The 24,445-nt window shown below is 26.0% G+C and overlaps 1 protein-coding gene across 5 annotated transcripts; it reads left to right on the top strand.

The window, feature by feature from the left end:
- Positions 1 to 3,661: 3,661 nt before the first annotated feature.
- LOC136076709 (properdin-like) lies at positions 3,662 to 24,039 on the top strand. Of its 5 annotated transcripts, none has more exons than XM_065790077.1 (7): positions 3,662 to 3,836; positions 6,659 to 6,837; positions 18,663 to 18,830; positions 20,669 to 20,842; positions 20,957 to 21,116; positions 22,704 to 22,938; positions 23,771 to 24,039. In XM_065790077.1, the coding sequence occupies exons 3-6, from the start codon at positions 18,816 to 18,818 to the stop codon at positions 22,916 to 22,918; spliced, it is 564 nt and encodes a 187-aa protein (XP_065646149.1). In that variant the 5' UTR covers positions 3,662 to 3,836; positions 6,659 to 6,837; positions 18,663 to 18,815; the 3' UTR covers positions 22,919 to 22,938; positions 23,771 to 24,039. The 5 variants fall into 5 exon arrangements, with proteins under 5 accessions (XP_065646149.1, XP_065646148.1, XP_065646147.1 ...); XM_065790076.1 differs by having other exon boundaries at positions 23,758 to 24,039; XM_065790075.1 differs by having other exon boundaries at positions 3,676 to 3,836; positions 23,571 to 24,039.
- The last annotated feature ends 406 nt before the right edge of the window (positions 24,040 to 24,445 follow it).

Here is a 24,445-nt window from a genome sequence, read left to right as displayed (position 1 = left end):
TTCTTTATTCTTCTCTGGAGACAAAGAGGATTAAAGAAATTTGGTTATAATCATTATCCTCAATTATTATAATGGACAATGGTTATAATCATTATCCTAAATTATTATAACGGATTTAATTTATGTTTTTACTTGCAATGCTAAACAAACCTGTTTTTTGGAATGTTTAGTTTATTTAATGAAAAAATACCTAGTTTTATTGTGACTTAGTATTTTTTAATTCGCTTCTTAGCGATGACATAATAAATGCAAATCTTAGTCTTATTTAATACTTACAAATACCAGATTTGTGCTGATTATTTTAGAAAAATAATTTTCTTTATTATTCATTACCCAAAAAGAAAAGTTAACTTATTTTGATTTGTAAGGTAAGAGCTTTAGGTTTTAAACTCACGGTCTTTGTTGGAAAGATGAGGCAATCCATTATTCAGTTTTCTTTAAAGTTTATAAACCAGCATAAATATTTCCCTTACTTTTTGTAACTCACTAAAAACATCAAAAAACCATTTGAAAAACATTTAATGGTTATTTATGACGATTAGAAGTTAAAAATGAATACTCCGGTTCCAAAAGATTCGCTGAACATAAAAGTAATTTAAATAAGGCATTTGAAATCAGAAAACACGTTGGGTGCAAAAAAATAGAAAATCAGAATAAAAGATCTAACTGATAAAAGTTGCTAAGATGAAATATGGAAAATATCCAAAAGCGGCGGAGTCTAGCGAGAAATGTCTCCGATGCTTTAAACGTAAATTATGGAACCGTAAAGTTTATTTTGGTAAGTCAAAAACAATTTTAATGTATAATACGAGCTGTACGTAAAACATGATCTAAGCATTTTATGATCCATGATTATATGTCTTATATTTGTTTGTAACTTTTTTGGGCGATTGTTAAATTTTAACTATGCCTTAGACAAAAACAATGAGCAGCCGTGGCGCAGTGGTAGCGCACTTGCCTAAGAAACAAAGGATCCGTGGTTCAAACCCTCTTCTGGGCAAATTTTGCGACATTGGTTAAAAAGAAGGCGTGAACTTTTCATTAAATGCTCATCCGCGGCGCTCTATGAAAAGACCGTAAGGATTTTTTGGGGCACCTAAATAAAATTTTAAAAAATATTGGTTTTTTAAGCTAAAATTAGTTTAAATATAGTAGTGTATAGTAAAAAATATAGTTGCTTTAAAACTACCATATTTTTTATGAGTTATATTTATTATCTTTTGATAATAATGAGTTATATTTATTATCACAAAAAATAATTGTTTTAAGTCTCAATATTTTTCATTTTAATTGCATAAAATATACTGACTCATTTTGCCCCGTAAGGTGGAAACATGAGAAAGTTGTTACTATTTTTTAAATCCTCCAAGTATCCAATTCAAAATAATTTACTCACATGTTTTGGAAAGGTTAAACTTAAATAAGATTTAAATTGCACTTAATTAGTTTTTTGCTCATTTCCAGGACTGTGTAGCTAATTCTTAATCTTTAAATGATTCGAACTACCCCGAATTACCCTATGAAATAAACAAAGTTTGCCATTTTTATATATATTATAAAACACGGAACTTGTAAATATTTGTACAGCTAAATAAATGAAAAAAAAAAAAAGTTTCGCGGATCTCAAAGTCATTTTTGTAATGGATTTTAAACTTTGCGAAAATTTTGTTTTGCTTAACTGACTTAAGTAATGGCTGTTTCAGTTAAAGTTTGGTTTGAGTAAAAAAAAAAAAAAAAATTATTTTTATAATGATCTTACAATGTGTACATTTGATCATAAATATCTGAAATATATTTTTTTAGATTTTTTTTTAGATAAAAAGTATTAACAAATTACTAAAATTTAGCCAGGTTCATTATTTGCCACGTTTATTATAAAATTGAGGAAAGTTTTTATTAATTTGTTCAGTGTTATAAAATAAAACATTTTTAATTCTTTTTACAGAACAAAATTATCTCTAATACTTTAAAAGTTATAAGAGTTTAAGTACTCGATATAGTTAAGGCAATTTACAAATTATTCGAACTCTTTTATTTGAAATTAGCATGATTTTATGAGCGTGCTATGTCCAAATAAAAGCTTTAGATGTTATAACTTTTTTTTGCTTCAAATTTTTTACATATTTAAGGAAACCTTTCTCTTTTTTATATAATTTTCAAAACCTTTTTGCTACCCCTAATGGCAGCAAAAAGATTTTGAAAATCTAAACTACACTATTTTGGAGTTTTTAGATCATTTCCGCTCATCAGCGTTAACATGGATTTAGTTAAAATCTTTTGAAAAAGTGCCTTAATTTACTATAGATCCTACTTCTGATCGGTTCTGACCTAAATTAACTATATATAATAATCAAAATACAATATTTCTATCAATTTTCACAAAAAATACTGGAATTCCGACAAAAAATAGCTTATAATTAAGAAAGAGCTTCAATAAACGATCAGAACAGATCATATTATTAAACTATGATGTTGATTTTACCTAAAAAACGTATTTATTTAAAAGCTTATTCAAATTTGGACAAGCGAATGGGATTTTAAGAAGATTCTTAAAAAAAAAAAAGAATTTTCGGTCTTGGTTTTTTCGCTACAAACATTTATATTTTATGATACCGCAAAATTCATCATTTTAATTTTTTTCGTCTTTTCATAATTCACAAACCTGATCATTTAACGGAAATATGTCGTAGTCAACAAAATATCATACGGACGTCATAATATTTTAAAATTGCCTAAACTACACCGAGTAGCACATTATGATTTTTAAAAATAACAAGTAGCCGTAAAGCTCGCTTGAAACAGCCGCGTTAAAATATAAAACTGATGTGAAAAAGTTTTTATAAAATTAAAACTATAAATAACTATTAAAAAAAAAATTAACAAAAAAAACCTAACGCGGAATATTTTTCTCATTTTAACTAAAGTTTAAACGGGTTTGTGGAGTCGTAGAGTCGGAGTCGCGACACTTGTAGCGGTGTTGGCGTCGATAAACAAAATCGCGACTCCAACTCCAATAGTAAAACTTCTCGGTATTGCACGAGCATGTACAAAATGTTCTTCTAAAATAAATAAGTTTAAATACTTTGTAGTTATTAGACTTTTGTAACTGTAAAGTAGTAAAATATTAACAAAGAGAATAATATCAACCGCATTTATTTTGCGAATCATTTAGATATCGCAGAGAAGTGTGAGGGCAGACTGCGACAGCGACAGATCCAGGATTTTTTGGTGATTGAAATAGTTAACTTCTAGACATGGAGCAAACTCCAAACATTTGTATGTTTATACTTATGTCAATGAATGAGGCTGTGCAAAAAATTGCTATGGTTGGAGGCTGGGAATGAAAAAGCCCTTTGACTTTATTTCCTCCCCCTCCCTCCCCCAACACGAGGGGCAACAAATTGATAAAAAATTTTGTATACTATTCTCAATTAGACATATTCATCGATAAAAGTCAAGTTTCATAGTATTATCTCATGGCGTTCTAAAATTTATAACCAATTAAAATTGTATATAAAATTACAAAGTTTAAACCCCCTCAAATTCAGGGGTTTAAACTTTATAATTTTCGAACGCTGAGAGAATAATTTCGAACGCTGAGAGAATTTATCGATTAATATAAGTCTATTTGAGAAGAGTTACCTGTTTGCATTACCGCTATTTAAAACTTTATTTTATACTATGTCCGGTGACGGTCTGAGCTTATTATATTGAAATATTAGATGACTAAATTTAAAATTACCTAGGACGGTGATTATTTTTAATTAATTAGTAGCTGTGTTTTATGTTATTAAATATCAAACTATTTAAAAGATGATCTGTTTTAAATGGATTTCGTAAGTTAGAATATTATTAAAATATAGAAATAAAACCTTTTTAATTATTAGAATTTAAAAAGTAGTTATAAAACTTTTAAAAAAATCCTTGCAAAAAAAGTTAAGGAAAAATTAGTGAATTATTTTTAACTGTTTATTTATATGTGTATATATATATATATATATATATATATATATATATATATATATATATATATATATATATATATATATATATATATATATATATATATATATATATATATATATAAACTTGGTTTAAATAATCTTAGAGTTTTTATTTTTTGTATATATATATATATATTATATATATATACAAAAAATAGAAACTCTAAGATTATTTAAACCAAGTTTTTAATTATGTTTGGAATAATAAATTTTGAATCTTTTATGTATACTAATGTTTTTATATTATTATGAGAAATCTTTTTAAACAAAGATTTATAATATACCTGAGAACGAAGTAAAAATATGTAATTTTTCAAGAAACAGTGTCAGTAGTAACATAATTTCAATTTAAGTACTGTGTAGTTATCATAGTTTAAAGTTTACCATCACAATCCACTTAAAAAAAAAATTATTCAATGATAAAGACAAAATTAATTATTAATTTTGTCTTTATCATTGAAATAATTTTTGAAAGACAAAATTAATTATTAAGACTAATAATAAATATTAAGATTAGAATTGAATTAATAAATACATAGAGAAGAATTGTTAGTATTTTTGCCGGATTTACAAAAAGGTATTTTATATCTCTATATTTAATATATAACAATTTTTTTTAAATCCAGCAAAAATACTACAACACAAAATAAAATCTTGGAGAAATATATTAAGTTCCTCACCCAAAAAATGTTATTTAGGAAATTAACAAACCTATAACTAAAAAGGGAAGTAAAAGACAAGGTTCAAACAAGTAGTAGAGATTGTCTAAAACTTTGATATTTATACCTAGTACCAAGGTATTTAAAAACTATTACTTTACGTAGATCATGATTTTTGTTGTGATTACTACTTGATATTTGGAACAGTTAATAAAAACTTATCCAGTCAACTTTAAAGAGAGTAATCTACTTCAATTACAGCTTTCAAAGATTACTAACTAAATTTCGAAATTTTCCTTTTTCGAAACAAAGGTGCCATTTAATTTGCTGCTGAAATAATTACACTACTAAGATTGTACGACGATATCAAATGATTTTTGGCTTCGTTCTCCCTCCAGCTAGTCTATTATATCTCCTTGTTTTAAATAAACAAACAACTAACTTCTAATGTTTTTTTATAAATACGCACATTTAATTTAAATTATAGTGTTTTATTTTTAATTAAAAAAAAAAAATTATATAAACACAATCTAGTAAATATGCATTAAAAATATATATTATTACTTTATATAAAAAATCATTAGCATTAATTTTAAAAATGTTTTAATAGTATTAAAACATTAGTAAAGGCCAAAGTAACGGCTTTTAAAAACATTTGTCATTTTTTTTCAACAAAAATTTTTTTATCTTTCCAAATATATTAAATCTAATGATTCTTATATAAAGTTCATTAAAAACTTTTGTCTAAAAAAGTCATTTATAAAACTGAAATAATTTTTTTTTTTTTGAAATAACATTTATTATAAAAAATGAATAGTTATATAATTTATATAATATAAATTAAAAAAATTAAACACAACTTTCATTGATACTTAAAATTATTATCAGTAATTTGAAATTCAACTTAATATTTTTTTAAAATTGCATTCCTTTGCATGTCTTCCTATATTAGTCCATGCATATACTAAAACCCCTGGCAGTTCCTTATTTCAGTATGATGTCAGAGTGCTCATCTAAGTATGCTGTTATATATTTATATGTATAATGGTCCTTTTATGATATATTTATCAAAGACTTAAAAATAGTCTTTGTATTGCCTGATGTATTTTCAGAGAGGCTTTGATTTCACAAACTTTTTTATCTTTATTTTAATTTTATTATTAAAAACTGACTATAACTATATCTACCCAAATCATTTTCCCATCAAAGCATATTTGTAATATGCTGTGATGGGAAACTATCAAACCAAAATTTAACTTGATAATTTTCTTAAATGAATTTTTCTTTATATTTTTCTTCATTAAAACTTATATTATCCCTGTCTAAAAATAGAGGATGGAGGTGAAAAAAACTGGCATTAGGCCTTTATTATATGCTATCTGATAATTTTATTGTTTGAAGTATTTTAATAAATTGAAGTATTTCTGTGATCTATCAATAAGCAAGTTTCGTCACCTTCAAATACATTTTACTTTAACATATAATGGGCATTACAAAATTAGGATTCTGATGTCACTTTCTTTAGAACCTTTTTCCCTGATGTCAATTTCTTGAGAAAACTTTTCTTTTTTCAAACATTTGAATTTTCTTTAAGGAATACCTAAAAAACAAAAAGTACAGAAAATTAATTATTATAACTTTTTCAATATTTTTCCTAATACACCAAAAGTTTAAAAGTTAAAATCATTTAAAAAATGAATATTTAGCAGATAAAAAAAAGTAAATAAAATATCTGATGAATATACCCATATTGCTACTTCTATAGTATCATACATTTTATCTTTTTACCATAAATTTAAAAGTTCATTAGTCAGTTGCTTTTAATGTTTAGAAAAAGGTATGTTTTATGGGCTTAAAGAATAATTTATTGCATCAGCAAATAAATCATTTTGCACAATTGATAAAAAATAATTTGAGTTTAAAATTTTTTGATTAATTTGGTTAAATTTTTTTTAATGTTATATTAACTAAATTTTATTATTATTTTTTATTCAGCTCAAGGACAATGGACAACTTGGAGTACTTGGGAAGCTGTTCTCAAGTTTGTGGAGTAAGTAGCAACATGCAGCATTCACATTCTTGTGTAAATCCTATAACAAGCAAAGTTCAAGGAGACTGTGATCTAGTTGGCAATTAAGCAAACTTTATTTACATGACTTGTTTTCAGTCGTGTGGTGAGTTTTTTATTTGCATTATTATTTTTTTAGAATAGACTCTATCTCAATTTTTTATCTAAAAAGTATGAGAATAAATTTGTAAATATTATTTATCTTAGTAATTATTTAAGTTATTATTTATTGCTTATTTAAGTTAATAGATTTAGTATTTATCTCTATAAATCTCTTATTTGTGGAATATTTATTATTGCTGTCATATTTTGTTTTTCTAATGATGCTTTTTCTTTTTCAGACAAGATCCATAATCTATTGTAAATGTAGTTATATACTATATGAATTTAGGTCTAGCTGCTAAACTTAAGAAACTATCCTATCATAACATTGCATCTTTTTCTCTAAATACTGTTATGCTTGTTGCTCAAGTGAGCTTTTGTCTTTAGTTCCATTAACTAAAACTCAATCATGTGTGACTCATCACCAAGCAATGTTGCACCTTTTTAATGTTCCTTTAAAAAAAAAAAAATTTTTATCAATGTGCTATTCATCTTGTTTTTCTTTTCCTTGGAGACCAATACTTTGGAATTCTCTTTCATTTTCATATTTTTTACTTACTATTAAACAAAAGTTAGTTGTTCCAGATCATATATATTATCTTAAACTATGTTAGTTTCTAAAGATGAAATAACAGTAAATATAAACAACAACAATATAACAACGATTATAACAAGAAATGATTAATGTCATATTTCTTCATCCCATTCCATGTTTTTATCGATATCAATCGATATAAACATAGTTTTCAGGTTCATTTCTTGAAGTCGTCAAATGTCAATGATTAACTGGATTCTGGTTGGTAAAATTTTCTCGGGATACGTACCCTTGTTGAACGCTTGTTGAACAATTGTTGATCTCCAACCTTGGTATTCAATAGGGGTGGCATTGCTAGTTGTGATGTGTTTGTTGATGGAGACATTGGTGCAGAAGACAGCTGGGTTACTGATGCTATTGGCAGAGGTGATGGAGTTACTGTTGATGCGGATGTCGGAGGTGGTGATAGTACTGCAGATGTTGCTGGTTTTGGTTCAGATGGTATAACTTTGTCAGGTTCTGAGACATATTCTGTGATTTGTGGCGAATCGGCAGAATTTTCTTGACTAAAGCTGGTTTTTAGTGGTTTAATCAATGCGACTTGACAGAAAAAAACACAAAAAACTAACAGTTCTATTTGTGTTAATAAGAAGCTAACATAAATAAAAGTTAGTTGTTGTTCCAGATCATTATTATATTAAACAATGTTAGTTTCTAAAGATAAAATAACAGTAAATATAACCAACAACAATATAACAACAACAATATAACAACAACAATATAACAACGATTATAACAAGAAATGAATAATGTCATATTTCTACAACTATATACAATTATATATTGTATTATATACTATATATAATGCAATACAAAGCTTGTGATGAAGAAAATTGCCAAGCGTGTTATATCATGCTCATAAAATTATAATCTTTTGTTATCAAGCGCAATTATGCGTGCTCGGGTCAGAGCCACAAGAGCGATCTTGAAATTTGAAAATTGCGGAAGACCGTGTTTATAAAAAGTTTTCTATTTGTTATACGACTTTCATTCGTCAATGTTTGAAGTAGTATCTACAACAGCGCATTTATACTACTTTAACAATGCAGTTTTTTATACTTCCCAACTTCTTGTTTTTTATTTGCGCCAGATTGCTATTTTTTTTAACTATTAATGGTAAAAACAAACGCAACCAAACAAAAACGCAAGTGCTTAATAAGTTCTTATAATAGTATTAGAGATTAAATTTGTGTTTAAAATATTTTGCTTTCATTGTTTTGATATGTATTTAAAATGCTGTTAACTTAATATTTACGATTAACGGTTTTTATATTTCTTGATATTTTTTTGATAATTAATTTTTTTTATAAATTAATTAATATTATTAAATATATATTTTTATAATTTCTTATTTAAATAATTCTTTTTTTTATCATCAAAAAATTAGTAGATTATAACAAGAATAATTTGAAATTCTTCTTTAAAACTATTAGGGGTTATTCCATATCAAATCACCTAGTTTTTTGAATGTTCCTCAGGGTACCATCTCAGATTTGCTTTAAATGAAAAAAATACAATCCAGAATATTTCAGCTTGATTGACCAATTTGTTCAAAAGTTATGATTGAATTAAAAATGACCAAAAAAACAGCAGTTTTTTTCGATTTTTGACAAACCATAACTTTTTAAATAAAGATGGTGATCACCTGAAATTTTGTAGGGTAATAGTTTTTCACCCAAATAATCCATTATTGCAGTTGATGTTTTCCACTGATTTTTTTACAGTTTTTGAGTTATTGTACCTTAAAGTTGCTAAATATTGCAACATAAATATTTTTTCGAACTTTAACGTGTTACAGTTTAATATTTACTTACAGAAAGTGGATTTTTTTGTTACCTTTGTGTACTTAGGGTCACCACTCGTTAGAATAATCAAAAATATGCATTAAAAATAAATTTAGCACATGCAGCAGCCTATTGAAAAATCACTTTTTTTAAAAATTATGATAAACTACATTGACTATGATGGCATAGAAAATAGCGTAAACAGTTGAAATAAATTATGAAACTTTTTAATGTTGAGGTTTTATATATAGACAATCACCAGAAAAACTTTAAAGACCTATACTCTATCTTATGACATGATTATAGCCTTTTGAGAGTGATGATATTTTTAAAAGGAGAACAAAAAAATACCACATACAAAATTTATACCTCAAATTTTATACAAACTATACTGTAAAAAAATGCATTCAAAGAGTAAGATAATCAGTTAAAAGAAAAAGTGTGTATACATGAAACTAATTAACTTATCTCTGATTTATATAACTCATAATACTGCCATAGTCATTACTAGCAAGAATATAGTCACGAGCACTTATACTTTTAATCAATGGAACACTAATTTGACATATTATCTTGTCAAATGAAACCCAACACTGACTTGATCATGCATCGTTTGTCCATTTTAAATTTAATTTGTTTCTTTGCATAAACTTCACATTAACTTCTTGGTTTTCATTACAAATATCAACCACAAGCCCTATGTACCATTCTTCATCGTAAAAGCATGCAATATATTTATCGGGTTGAAAATTTGAAGGATTTTTTAAAATCAAATTAATATCATTTAACACTTGAGTATCATAGACAGCATCACTAGAGATTCTATGTAAAAACAATTTCTCTTAATCTGGTACAAAACAGTGATAGCTTCTTGTTCCCAGAACTGTGCGCATCCCTTCATATTGTTTCTGAAGGTTAAAAGTTGTTTCATGGTTATTAATATCATCACTTGAAAGATAAAATATGTTTACACCTTTGATGTTTTTTTGAGCCCATATAAACAGATCTTGTGGTGTGAGAATCTGATTTGTAATTGCTGCTCGTAGACTAGCTTTTGCTAGTTTTTAGTTTTTATATTGTGACGCAGCACCATCACTGAAGTATTTAACTTTATTCACTGTGGGTAGTTTGATTTTGACCATAGGGAGCAACTTTGTGAGAAAACAATGGACTGCTGATTGGTCATGACAAAGATGGTCAGAAATTAAACAATAGCATTCACATTTAAGGTGATCTTTTTCATCTTTATAATAAACAGCAAATGGGTGTAAGGTAGCTTGATCGGCTTGCCAGTAAAACCCTTGCATCTTGTACAAGAAAACTATAGTTTTCTGAAAAATCCATCAGAATAATGCAGGTATATTGGTCTAATGTTTGTTTTGCCTCTGATAAGTAGGAAGACTGTGCTTCTTTGATAAAGTGGTGGTGACAAAGGTCATACAAAGTTTCACCTAAAGTTTCAATAAATTCACTAATGCTTGTTTGGACTGTAATAAGTGCAGTTCGGTCAGTTAACACCCATTGTTTATATGTGATTTGATTATCAAAATCAAAATAATTCTTTTCAAAAACATTTCCTAAGTAGGTCTTCAAATTTATTTTACCAGGGCAGTTGGAACATAGATGAAACATGCAGTTTCAACTATCTATATTACAAACACATACTTTCATTAAATCTTTTTAATATATTAAATGGCTGTTAGGAAGAGCAGAGCACATCAACTTAGTATTTTGATGGTAAGAACATACACAAACTGAGTGACTTCCACTACTATCAACAGTAAGGCACCACTTTGGCCTTAGTTCACAGAACTTGCTGAATCCAACTTTGTGTTCAGGGTATAACTTCTTAAATTTCAGATGAAGTTCTTTTAAACTAACTAATATTAAGCGTTTTTGTTTATGAACTTTAACATTATTTATACGCACAAAAACAAAGTCTTTTTTTCCTGGACATTGTCTAGTGTATTCGTCAGATTCATATATCTCAATGACTCTCTGCTTAACAATATCCTCCATAAGATGTCTTCTTTAGCCTCAGGTTTAGCAAGTATTCCCTTTTCATTTTTCAGCTTTCTGGCTTTCTTAACAAGATGGTCTGAAACTGAAAATGCATTGCAAGTTTTTTTAATTGAACAACTATCAGGAGTTAATGTTAGTAACTGAACTTTTTCTTCATTCAAACTGATTTTTCCTTTTTCCTTTATTGCATCTAAAAGTTTGTCTAAATTATTACAGTTAATGCACTTTTGCTTTTTCTCAGATATTATTTCTTTTGGGTCTATATCCAATGCTGATGCAACTAAGTTTGTCTTACTTGTTTCCAGTTTTTTAACTTTTTGCTTTCCATATTCTAATTTGTCCATTTACTTACATTTTTTAGAGGAGATATTTCCAGTAAAGAAGCACTCATTTAAAACTGTCTTATTTAGGTCTGCAGAACTAAACTTCTCATCATCAACATCTAATTCTTCATCTTCTTGACTAAATTTTCCTGTAATTTGTTCAATTTTGAATTCATTCCAGCAGTTAGTGCAAAGTTTTTGACCAGGTTTGATCTTAAGTTGACTTGCTGTTAAAATATCGACTTTACACAATCCCTTAATAATTTTTTTCTTGTGGACTTTAAACGGATCACAGCAGTATTTTTGAAGCGCTTCATATCTAGAAATATAGGCTTTTTCATGGTGAAAACATATCTCCTCATTTAGTTCAAAAGTGTGTCCAATTCTTTGAATTAAAACTTCAACATCTGTGTTCACAATATCTTTTAGTTTTATTCTTCCAATCATTCTACAATAATACGTTTTGTCGCCATCTTCATTTAAAACTTTCCCCACACAACATTTCTCTGTAATTTTTTACTATTTTTTTATTTTTATTACTAGTCTAAAAAGTTTAAAAAAGATATAAACATATTAAACCTCAAAGAAAATAACAAATATCAGACACTGATTACGACACTAATTATGTTATTATTATTAGTACAAATTAAGACATTATGTCATTAAAAAGAAAACTGAATATATTCATTCACAGATAAATAAAAAATATACTACTGACATCCCTATGACTAATTATTAGACTATGACCTAAGGCTAGCTCATAGTCTAATCATAGTCCTTTTGAAAATATCATCACTCTCAAAAGGCTACAATCATGTCATAAGATAGAGTATAGGTCTTTAAAGTTTTTTTGGTGATTGTCTATATATAAAACCTCAACATTAAAAAGTTTCATAATTTATTTCAACTGTTTACGCTATTGTCTATGCCAGCATAGTCAATGTAGTTTATCATAATTTTTAAAAAAAGTGATTTTTCAATAGGCTGCTGCATGTGCTAAATTTATTTTTAATGCATAATTTTGATTATTCTAACAAGTGGTGACCCTAAGTACACAAAGGTAACAAAAAAATCCACTTTCTGTTAGTAAATATTAAACTGTAACACGTTAAAGTTCGAAAAAATATTTATAATGTTGCAATATTTAGCAACTTTAAGGTACAATAACTCAAAAACTGTAAAAAATCAGTCAAAAACAACTGCAATAATGGATTATTTGGGTGAAAAACTATTACCCTACAAAATTTCAGGTGATCACCATCATAATTTAAAAAGTTATGGTTTGTCAAAAATCGAAAAAAACTGCTGTACGCTCCTGATACACAAATTTTTCGGATTTTGGTCATTTTTAATTCAATCATAACTTTTGAACAAATAGGTCAATCAAGCTGAAATTTTCTGGATTGTATTTTTTTCATAAGATCTGTATGTGGTCAAAATTTAAAGCAAATCTGAGGAGGTACCCTGGGAGCCTTTAGGTGATTTGATATGGAATAACCCTTAGTTGTAAGTTAAATAACAGATTTTCTCCTCAACTGTTGTCAGCTGTCTTTCCTCTTTTTTATTTTCGAAACTGAATACTGCTAATTCGTCAGTCATATCTTCATCAGCTCTGTACAACCTTGTAATACCCCTTCCCTATTTCTTGTACAAACGTTGCAGAATATTTCAATAACGTATGTAATTCCGTCAGTAATTTCAGTTCTAAAGCTTATCTCCTCTTCAACTTTCCATTTCATAAATGTTGATAACATTACTTTGTTTCCTTCTGGAATATCCTTGATTATGGACATTCTAAACAGTAGAATTGTTTTTAATTAATTTAAGATAAATACTAGTTAATAAAAAGCCTATGCTATATACAAAAATGAGTTTAAAAAAAATCTCCATTATAAAAATTTATTTTTATTATAAACGATGTGTGGAATATTATTAACAATAAATTAAATAAATCATACTTGACGTTTTTACAAAATTAAAAATATTCAGAAGCTTTAACTTTCTTATAGTTATTTCCTAATTTTCTATTCTCATTTCATTTGCACATTTTTATATTCAGATTGTGTTTCCACGCGCACTTGGTTAAAATAGTTAACATTCCATTATTAAAATTAGGTGTAACGACTTCAAATTGTTCATTTATTATGTTAGTGTAAAACGGAAAAATGCTGACAAAACAGCAAAACAAAAGCGTGCAGAAAGTCACATAATGCTTATATTTTATATAAGTACTTCGTATAAGGATATAAGTATATGGAAGACTTGTTAAATCAACAAGTTTTGTCATTACCTAAAAAATTTAGTTACAAATATTTTATAAAAAAACCATATAAAAGCTTATTATTTTTTCCGCCTGTTTCATCACAAACTCTGCAATATATAATTATATAATTTTAAGTTATACTATAAATAATGTAATATATAAATTAGATAATTCTAAGTTATACTATATATAATGTAATATATAAATTATACAATTTTAAGCTATACTATATATAATGCAATATATACTTATACAATTTTAAGTTATGCTATATATAATGAAATATATAATTATATAATTTTAAGTTATACTATATATAATGCAATATATAATCTTAGGGAACCAGATGGTAATTGAAACAGTGTTGACAATTTTCCATATAAATGAAATTAAAAATTGTAATTTGGAATCATATAAACATAAAAAATTGTATAAAAAAACTTTTTATATATTTTCTAAATTGTTGATTTTAATTCAGACACTTTTTTTCAAAGAAGACAAAGAAAAAGTTTTTTCTTTATTCTTTAAGTGAACAAAAAATAAGGATAGTGCAAACCTAAGTCAGAAGTTTATATATATTTAGCAGCAGTCAATATATATTAATTATATATGGGCAATTCCATGCAAGCGACAGTCGTAACATTTGATGCTTTTTTAGCCATTGAAAATTAACCAAAAATGGTATTTACATAAAAATTTCCAAAAATGTTAAATACTGTTATACAGTTTAGTATGCAAAAGTTAAATCATTCAAGTGTTCAACATAAATTAAAAATCAACTCAACGTAGCGTGACGGTCGTAACGCTTACTTTATGACAAATCTAAACAAATAAACTTTGTTAATCTTTATGCAGCCATCAACACAGTGAAAAAGAAAAAATCCTTTGCTGTGTTCTTTAACTACACATTGAACTTACTATATGGTGAGTTTCATAGATTTTGCTTGAAGTTTTCCTAGAATTTTATTAAGTTTTATGTTGTGACGGTCGTAACTGTGAAGGTCGTAATGAAAAAGCCATAAAGGAAAAACAACAAATAACGCAATGAATGACATAAAAAAAGATGAATGATTATGAAACCAATTAAATTATGTTAAAAAGTATGAATTTTATAACATTATCAAGGTTATCCACGATGGCTCTTTGGTTGCGAACCTTCGCTTGATTTTTTTGTTTGTTTTCTTGTCTTGGTGTCAATAACTGCAGCCTTAGATAATTTCTCTTTCTTTCTTTTTCTAACATAGTTTTTCTGTTTCTATAAGCTTTCGATCTTTCAGCATCTGATTTTGGCATTTTAAATATGTTATTAAATATGGTGGCTGCTCTTTGTGATATATGCTCTGTTATCTATTTGAGAAAACCTGCAAAATGTTGTAAATAAAAAAACAATCGCGAAATCGGTTGAACAAAAATGATGCAGGACAAATTATAAACAATGTTTAATCTAAAAAAAAATTGCCTTTTTGTTAAAAGTTTTTATTTCTTAAAAAAAATTCTTTACATCAATTTTTTGAAATTAGTTACTCATAGTTTCAAAAAAAACTTTAACAAGTTTAGTAATAAAATGAATAAACAAACTGCCAATTAAACAATAAACAAAATTGATTTATATTATAACTTGGTTTAAATGATGTAAATTGTTTGAAATGAATTTAATCATTCGTGCTTAAAAATTTTTTTTCAAGTCAAGGAGTCGTTATGGAAAAACAAGTATATCTTGATGGTCATAACGTACTTAGTAACATGTTGAAATGGTGATCAAAAGCACTTTTATGTTTTTTTTTTGAAACTGATAAAATATGTATGAGTATCTTTATTTTTAATATAGTTGTAGTTTTAAAAAGTTTTATAAGAAGCATAAAAAAAGCTTTTCGACTTTTTTGTGACGGTCGTAACGTCTTGTTTTTATTAATTTGCTCTTCATTTAGACCTAGTTAGAGTTCGTTTTTATAAAAAAAATTATGCGTAATGTTTAATTTTGCCTTTTAGTCAAAATTAGAAGTAATAGTTATTTAAAAAAACAGCACTGAAACTTTTTTCAACACTTCACAACATGACTATATAAAATGCTCATATAACCCTTACAACTTTAAAAGTATGTTATAGTATGATAAAATAATTTTTTTAATAAAATTTTTTCTTAAAAGTTTTCTTAAATAGTTGGAAAATAAGTTTAATGAAGTTATTATATGTCGGCGTGAATTTTTTTTTTTTTTTCCTCTTTTACGTGGAATTGCCTATATATATATATATATATATATATATATATATATATATATATATATATATATATATATATATATATATATATATATTTTTTTTTTTTTTTCTAATTAAAAAGATTGACTGTTGGTGTAGGGTGTTTGTACTAAATCAGGTCAGAGAATAATAACTCTGGTGAACATCAACTGATAATTAGGCAAATGTATGACTTTTGGATGAGTTTTTATTAAAAATAGTCTTGATACATTACAAGATTAATGCTATTTCATTTGTTAAAATGCTGTTTTCTTTGAACTAAACAATTAAATATTAAATGATGTAAAAGTTCAATACATTTATAATCCACGTGAATTTAATTATTTAAATGTAAGTTTATTTTGTTTGCTTTCAAAAAAGGAATTAAAAACAGTTAACAAGTTTTTAAAATTACAAAAATCTTGAACCCAGGGCCTCCAAAAATGTTCTGGATGCATCGAATACCAACATTAATGAAAGCAGGACAGGCACTTTGACATTTTTTTCTCTATAACAATTAGTAATTGTAACTACTTTTATAATATTACGAATACTTTTTAAAATCCTTTTTAATCTTACTATGATGCATAATAGCTAAATCACAAATATTTATTAACTTTGAAATATATGTTATAATATATAGTTATAATATATAATTATAATTGCAATATAGTATGTAATTACAATTAATTTTTATGCAACCTATGAAAGCTTAAGTAAACTTAGATAGTTATTAGGTACCCTTTTGATCTCGAACTAAAGCTTACAGTTGATGTTTTACGAATTTTGATAAAAATGAGATTAATTAAAAAAGTTCTTCATATCAAACTCTATATTAAAAATCTCTATATTATAAAGTTTCAAACTCTATATTAAAATGATGATGGTGTTAATCTACAAATAATTTATTTTTATTTTTTAAAAAAATTTTAGACCAACATGCTCCATACAAAATCTAACTAACAAATTAAAATCAAATCTTAAACTTGTATTACAAATGACATTTAAATCTATTTTTGTTAAAAACAAACTTTATTAAAAAATTTACAAAAACAAACAAGTTACTCTAAAAACTTCAATTTTATAATATCAAAAATAGTGGTTTCTTAAAACTAGCAAATTATCAAAATAATTTAAAAACTTCATGACTTGTTTTAATAGCAACTTTAATGCAAAATTTAATAGCAAAACTAAAATGTTTGAAATTTTTTTGAAAAGAAATAATTAAAATAATTAACAATAGGCCTTCACCACACAGTTAATTCATGTACATTAAACATATCTAAATAAAAGTATTATCATTACCAAATATTAGCGAACTGTATTTTTATACCATACAAAATAAACAAGTAGCAAGGCCTTCTAAATGCATTTTGACTTATTTAACATAACCAACCACATGAGTTTTAAATTAAGTGAGCAGAAAATCAATTTTTTTAATATTATTGTTATTATTATTATCACTATTATTTATTATTAATGTTATTATTATTGTTATTATTATTGTTATATTTGTTTAACATTGTTATTATTATTATTATTATTATGAATATTTGTTCAAATAGGTTAATTTTAGATTAATATATGTACTATATGTAAATATCTGCAAATTGTAGCTACTATTTCATTGATTAATTTTCAATTATTTTTTAAGCAAAGATTTTATTTTTAGTTATACTTTTATTATATTACATTGATTATTTCTACATGAGACATTACGAGTACTAGCAGAAAGCAACCCATAATACGGGTAATGGTCGGTCTGTTACATTATTAATTTATAGTGGCTGTTTTCCACAATTTCAAGTTGCAAAACCTTAACCAATACCCTTTTAGAAAAATGCCTGAAAAAATTAGTCCATCTGTAAAATTAACATAAAAAGTATAAGGAGGTAAATTAATTTAACAATTATTATTTAACATTATTTGATTAATTTACAACTGACATAGGTCATATCAATGTAAGGCAAAAAAATTTTCCTTGACATTGCTGATATATATATATATATATATATATATATATATATATATATATATATATATATATATATATATATATATATATATATATGATTTGTTATATCTTGTGTGAAAATGTAAAAAAGTATTAAAATAATTTTTAAAGCATAAAAAATGATTTTTTTAAATAATAATGACTTATAGACATCAGCATCATCAACTTAAATAAAATAAATTTAATAAAAGCGAGTAATAAGTGTAGTTGTAATATAAAGCTGAAAAAGTTGTATAGTTAGAAAAACTTCCTTTATAAATGTAATTGTGTACTTTTATTAACTAATATTAAATATTTTTTAAATTTTTTTTTTTTTTTTTTTTTTGTGAAACATGTTTTTATTGCACATAGAATTTTTTAAGTTGTTTTTACAAACTTGATAGTACCTTGTTTGCATTTTTGTTTTTGTTTTGTTTTTAAAAGTAAAAAAGAATAAAAAAGTTTTTAAAAGTAAAAAAGTTTAAGTTTTATTTAATGGGAATTTTAGTGATCATCATTAGTTTTGATTTTTTTTATTTTCATTCTCTGTTTTAGTCTTAGGTGTTTTAAGCATGTTTTTTTAAATTTATTTTCATTTTCTCATGTTTCAGGTGTATTAAGGGGTTGGTCAACATAGGGAGCGTGTTCAGCTTCTTGTCAACTGGTTTATACTGTGCCAACACAAACCAGTACTCGTACATGTTCAGGAGCCTCCTTAGGTGTTAATTGTAACGGCCAAGCTTTAACTCAAACTAAAAACTGTAATGTTCTTTTTCCAGGTTATATTTTAAAAGTTTTTTCATTATTTGCTATGCTTTTTTTATTGTCCAAAATAAAAAAAATATTTACAAATAGTTAAATACAATATAACGACTTGAATAAGAACTTTCTTTAAACAAAAAAATAAAGGCAAAAAAAAACATTTTGAATCAGTTTGGATTCAGTTCAATATTTTCACATATAAGATAATTTTTATATTTGAGATGTTGGAGTCAAGATTGAGATCAGGATGTAGTCAGGTTCAAACCCAACTACATCCTGATAACACCAGTGTGTATACTTTCAAAAATGTTTCATTTTAAAGAATTCAGTTTGAACTTAGCAATGTGTACAAAAGATTACAACTTGTACAAAAAGTTCAAACACACTTGTTTTTTTAATGTGTATAAATCTTTTAAGAAATGATAACCAAATAAATTACTGTCTCAGTGAAAACCAATCGGCAAGTCATTAACATGCATAAAATGAAAATGAGCAATTGACAAATTGGCTGAGGCTTGAATATTTCATCATTTAATGTAGAAATTACTTATCTACTGGTAGTGTCAATAATATATCTCTTATCGACATGAATAATTGAATTTTTCCCTGAAAGTAATATTCAACTCATGCCTTCACTAGCACTATCTGGCTTAAACCTGATCAAAAAGTTTTGGAGCTGGATGGATTATTAATTAACAAAAAAGCAAATACTAGTCACAAAATCTGACCAAACTCTGGCTTAAAATACTTATTGAATTTAAAACCTTATTGAATTAATGCTAAGGTGATTACAACATGTATCAAAAATAACGGGGTCATATTCCGTCTTAATATGTTTTGATTATAAAAAGTTTGTAGGTGCATTTAAACTTTATTTACACCTTCTTCTCATTAATTCTTTAATTACTTGTGTTTGATATTTCATTTCAACGGTTTAGGGTTTTTTCTTTCAAAGCTGTGTTTTTTTTCTTGATAATTGGCTTCAAAACAAATGTGGGCCTTGCATCAGGTTACATCGGACCTTGCATCAGGTTTTCTCTTTGTACCAGTCTATTCTCACCATAATTTACAAAAAAACAAGTGCTTTTAAACTTTCTGTACACAGTGTATTTCATTAGAAAATGTTACAATAACAATCCCTACATTTATGTCTATACAAATAGTTATAAATATGTTTAACAACATAAAACATTATGCTAATTTAATTAAAACATACTAAAACAAATAAGTATTGTATATTTTTACTATGGTTACTATGGTTGCTCTATTAACTATTTTTGAAATATCAAAATAGGAATATTGAATGGTTGGGGTTCGTGGAGTGCATGTTCTGCCACCTGTAACACTTAAGTCAATGGTCCATATCAGTATAGAAGCCAAACTTGTATTGTGGCTTTTATATGGAATCCAAATTATGTAGGCTGTAATAACGTCAGTTTAAATGATCAACAACTTTGTAATCAAAATGTTCCTTGTTCCAGTGAGATATGTTTTATATCTGTATTTTTTTAATATATTTGCAAACATATTCAACTGGTAAGTTTTAATTAGATGAAAAGATGAAAACAGTTTATCTTCAAAAAAATTAATTTAATTAAAGATAAACTTTCATTTTCACCTTTTGTTGAGAAACTTTCGGAAAATTTTTTAAATTAACATTTTTACCAACTTTTCTCTTCAAACAATAGGTTTATATTTTTCTTCAAATAATAAATGTTAAAAGAGAACAAATTTTCAGAAAGTTTTTGTGACCTAAACAGTTTTCAGAATACTTAAAAAACTTCTCAGAAAAAAGCCTGTTTGTAGTTAGGTTTGTTATTGCATGCATTTTCTTATATTTTTAGTTACATTTTAGGTTTTATTAGTGCATGGGGTGCATGGGGAGCATGTTCAGCAAGTTGTCAGTTTAGTTTCACTTTACCTACTCAGACAAGAAATCGTCAATATATTGGTGCTATTTTTAATGGCAGTTGTAATGGTGCAGTGTTCACTGATACTCAAAATTGCAATGAGCAAGTTTACTGTCCAGGTTTGTGTTTAAATTCTGAAAAAATCAGTTTTTCAACAAAAATCAATATAATAATTATAATATTTATTATAATAATTGTAATATAATTGTTATTATATTTATTGTGATTTTTAGTATGCTTATTATCATGAAAGTTTTGTTTCTTGTCAACTGGATTATACTGTGCCAACACAAACCAGTACTCGTACTTGTTCAGGAGCCTCTTTAGGTCATAACTGTAACGGACAAGTTTTAACTCAAACTAAAAACTGTAATCCAGAGGTTCTTTGTCCAAGTAATATTATAAAATGTTTTTTAATTATATGCTTGGCTTTGCTTATTGTTTAAAATATGCTTTGTTTATTGTTTAAAATAAATAAGTAAAAATAATTAGATTATGCAAAGTTATATTATTAAATAACGCAAACTTGTTTAAAGAAAAAAAGAAACCATTTTGATTCAGTTTTTACCTTGAAACAAATGTCTTGCACATAAAATAAATTTAATGTTTAAGATCTTGGAGTTAAATCCAACTACATTTCATATGTTATTTAATTAATTTTATTATATTCATTAGTAAATGTTTCAATAACAATTGGTACATTTATGTTTAGTCATGCAAATTATAAGATAAATATGTTTAACAACTATGTAGCAATGCAACATAAAACATTATGCTAATTTAATTAAAACATGCTAAAACAAATAGTATTGTATTTTTTTACTATGGTTGCTCTATTCCTAATTATTCCTAAAATTTCAAAATAGGAATATTGAGTGGTTGGGGTTCTTGGAATGCCTGTTCTGCCTCCTGTAACACTCAAGTCAATGGTCCATATTAATATAGAAGCCACACTTGTATTGGTACTTCTATGTGGAATCCAATTATGTAGGCTGTAATAATGTCAGTTTAAATGATCAACAACTTTGTACAAGGAACATCTCTCACCTGAACAAGGAACATTTTTATCAAAATGTTCCTTGTTCAGGTGGGAGATGTTTTATATCTGAATTTTTTTATATATTTGCAAACATACTCAACTGTTTTCCAAGACAGTATCAGAATGAGTTTTAATTATCAATGCTTTTTTGCAAAAAATATAAATACATATCCACGGGGAAAAATAAATTTATTTATAGCTTTTGCAAATAAATTTTTTTAACAATAGGTAATTATGGTGCATGAAGTGCATGGGGAGCTTGCTCAGAAAGTTGTCAGTCGAATCCTAATGTTTCTCTATTTCAAACTCAGACTCGGCAACGTCTTGATGCTACATTGAATGGTAGTTGTCCTGAAACAAGCTTTCAAACTCAAAACTGCAATACTTGAGTATCTTGTCTAGGGGACTTTCCTTTATTATTATAAAAACGAAATTAATGTGCTTTTTATTCAGTTATTAACATGTAAAAAATAGGTTTTACTTATTTTAAATTTTTAAATAAACTTTTAAATAAAAATAAAATAAAGTCCTCGATTCTCTTTAAGTCCATCTCATATAATTTCGTTTACAATTATAAAAGTGAAATTTATTAGTAGGTAATATATAATTGTTATTTCTTTAAAGTTTTAATATAAATGAAAAAATGATAGTTAAAAATACAGTCAGGTTCAGGTCCTTATACTTTTATAACGATGAGCAGCTGTTTGTGGGATAAAGTTTAAAGAAAATGTTTTTTTTTTTAATTTCCTAATAAATATTGAATTTTAAAAGATATTGAAATTTTACAAGTGTTAAGAGAGCATTATAAGTTTTTAAAAAAATTTGTAGTGACCTAAGAACTAAGTGGTTTTAAAAAACTAGAAAAACTTTTTGGAAATCATCCTGTTAGTAGTTAGGTTTGTTACTGCATGCATTTTCCTATATTTTTGGTTACATTTTAGATTTTATTAGTGCACGGGGAGCATGTTCAGCAAGTTGTCAGTTACGTTTCACTTCACCTACTCAGACAAGAAATCGTCAATGTGCTGGTGCTACTTTTAATGACAATTGTAATGGAACAGTGTTGACTTATGGTACATGGAGTAGTTGCTCTGAATCATGTCAGTCTAATCACATTAGGAGGTGGTTGCGCTGTTTCTCAAACTATGGCTTATAATAGTGGAGTACTTTGTCCAGGTAAGTTTTGTATTGCTTTGATTCTATATAAATTTTTGTTCATAGTTATTTTGTGCCAATACAGTAAAAGTTTAACTACTCCTGTAATTTAGGTACTAAATAAATAATAATATTATGGTATAATATGCATACATTTATGGATGATCCATAAGGAGGGGGGGTCAATTTTTCTCCGCCCCTCTTTTTTTTTTATACATTACAGGAAGTTGTAGTTTAATTTTTGGTATAAATTGTTTTATTAATTTGATCATTCATTTCTGATGAGTTTTTATTGATAAAGCACAGTGTAAAATGTAAAAAATTTTTGTTAAGTGATTTTCTACTAATTTATAATTGCTCTGTTCTTTTAAGAAGATTGAGCACTCTATTTTGTAGAATATATTTTAAAATTGTTTAAATATATATATATATATATATATATATATATATATATATATATATATATATATATATATATATATATATATATATATATATATATATATATATATATATATATATATATATATATATATATATTTACACATAAACACACACAAATTGTTTATACTATGTTTCACAAAAACACTTCAAGGTTAGACATTTTTGTTGGTATTGTATATGCTTTAATGTATTTATTTCCTTATTTATAGTGTACCACAAAGAGAACCTAAATCAGAATAAACGTAGCACGACTACAGGACCGGATGTAGATTTTCAATCAGAAATCTGAATATCTATTTGCATTCATTACTAATAACATTTAAAAAAACCATACCTATGTCACAACCTGTACATAAAATAATAATTCATGGTGCTTCTATTACTATGTATTTTTAGTATCATCAAATAGGTTCTTTGTCTGAGACTATTGAAGCTATTGCAGCCAGAAACAAGGAAAATAAAACTGCACAAGTTAGTCATGCACGTCTAACTTTCTTGGTAGAAAACACTAGAGATACAGCTGATTATTTGTTTGTGACATTTGATATGTACATTTATTAAGTGTTTTTTTTTTTAATGTTATGGTATTGTTAATAGTTTTGACTATTTTTGTTACACTCTTTTTGTTAATTATTTTTTTTTTTTAGTATAGAAATCTCAATATAGTTTATAATAACATTTCAATGTTTTGTTGTTTAAAAAAAAATGAAGAAGTAATTTAATAAATTTTTACTAGTAATTAACTAATCTAGAAAGACCTATATCATGAATGTCTGCGTTGAATTTTTTAAAAAACAGCTATTTTCATAGCGACAAGTTATAAAAAACATCTATTAGAACGTTGAGAAACTTTGTAAGAAACTTAAGACCGAAGAATCAGATAATTGCAGATTTGTTTATAGTTTTAATAAGTTTATATTTAATGATATTGTTTATTATTAAATCGTGTTGATGATACTGTTTGTAAAGTTCTATAAAATATAGGCGCCCACTGTTTTTTGAATATTTATGTAAAAATTGTTAAAAACAAAAATCAAAACAAAAGCAAATCAATGAAATAATTTCTTTTCATTCAAATATTAAA

Source organism: Hydra vulgaris, chromosome 02 (assembly GCF_038396675.1).
Source record: "Hydra vulgaris chromosome 02, alternate assembly HydraT2T_AEP".
Classification (NCBI taxonomy): domain Eukaryota; kingdom Metazoa; phylum Cnidaria; class Hydrozoa; order Anthoathecata; family Hydridae; genus Hydra; species Hydra vulgaris.
The sequence above is the reverse complement of the archived record's forward strand: the minus strand, read 5'-3'. Positions and strand labels throughout refer to the sequence as shown.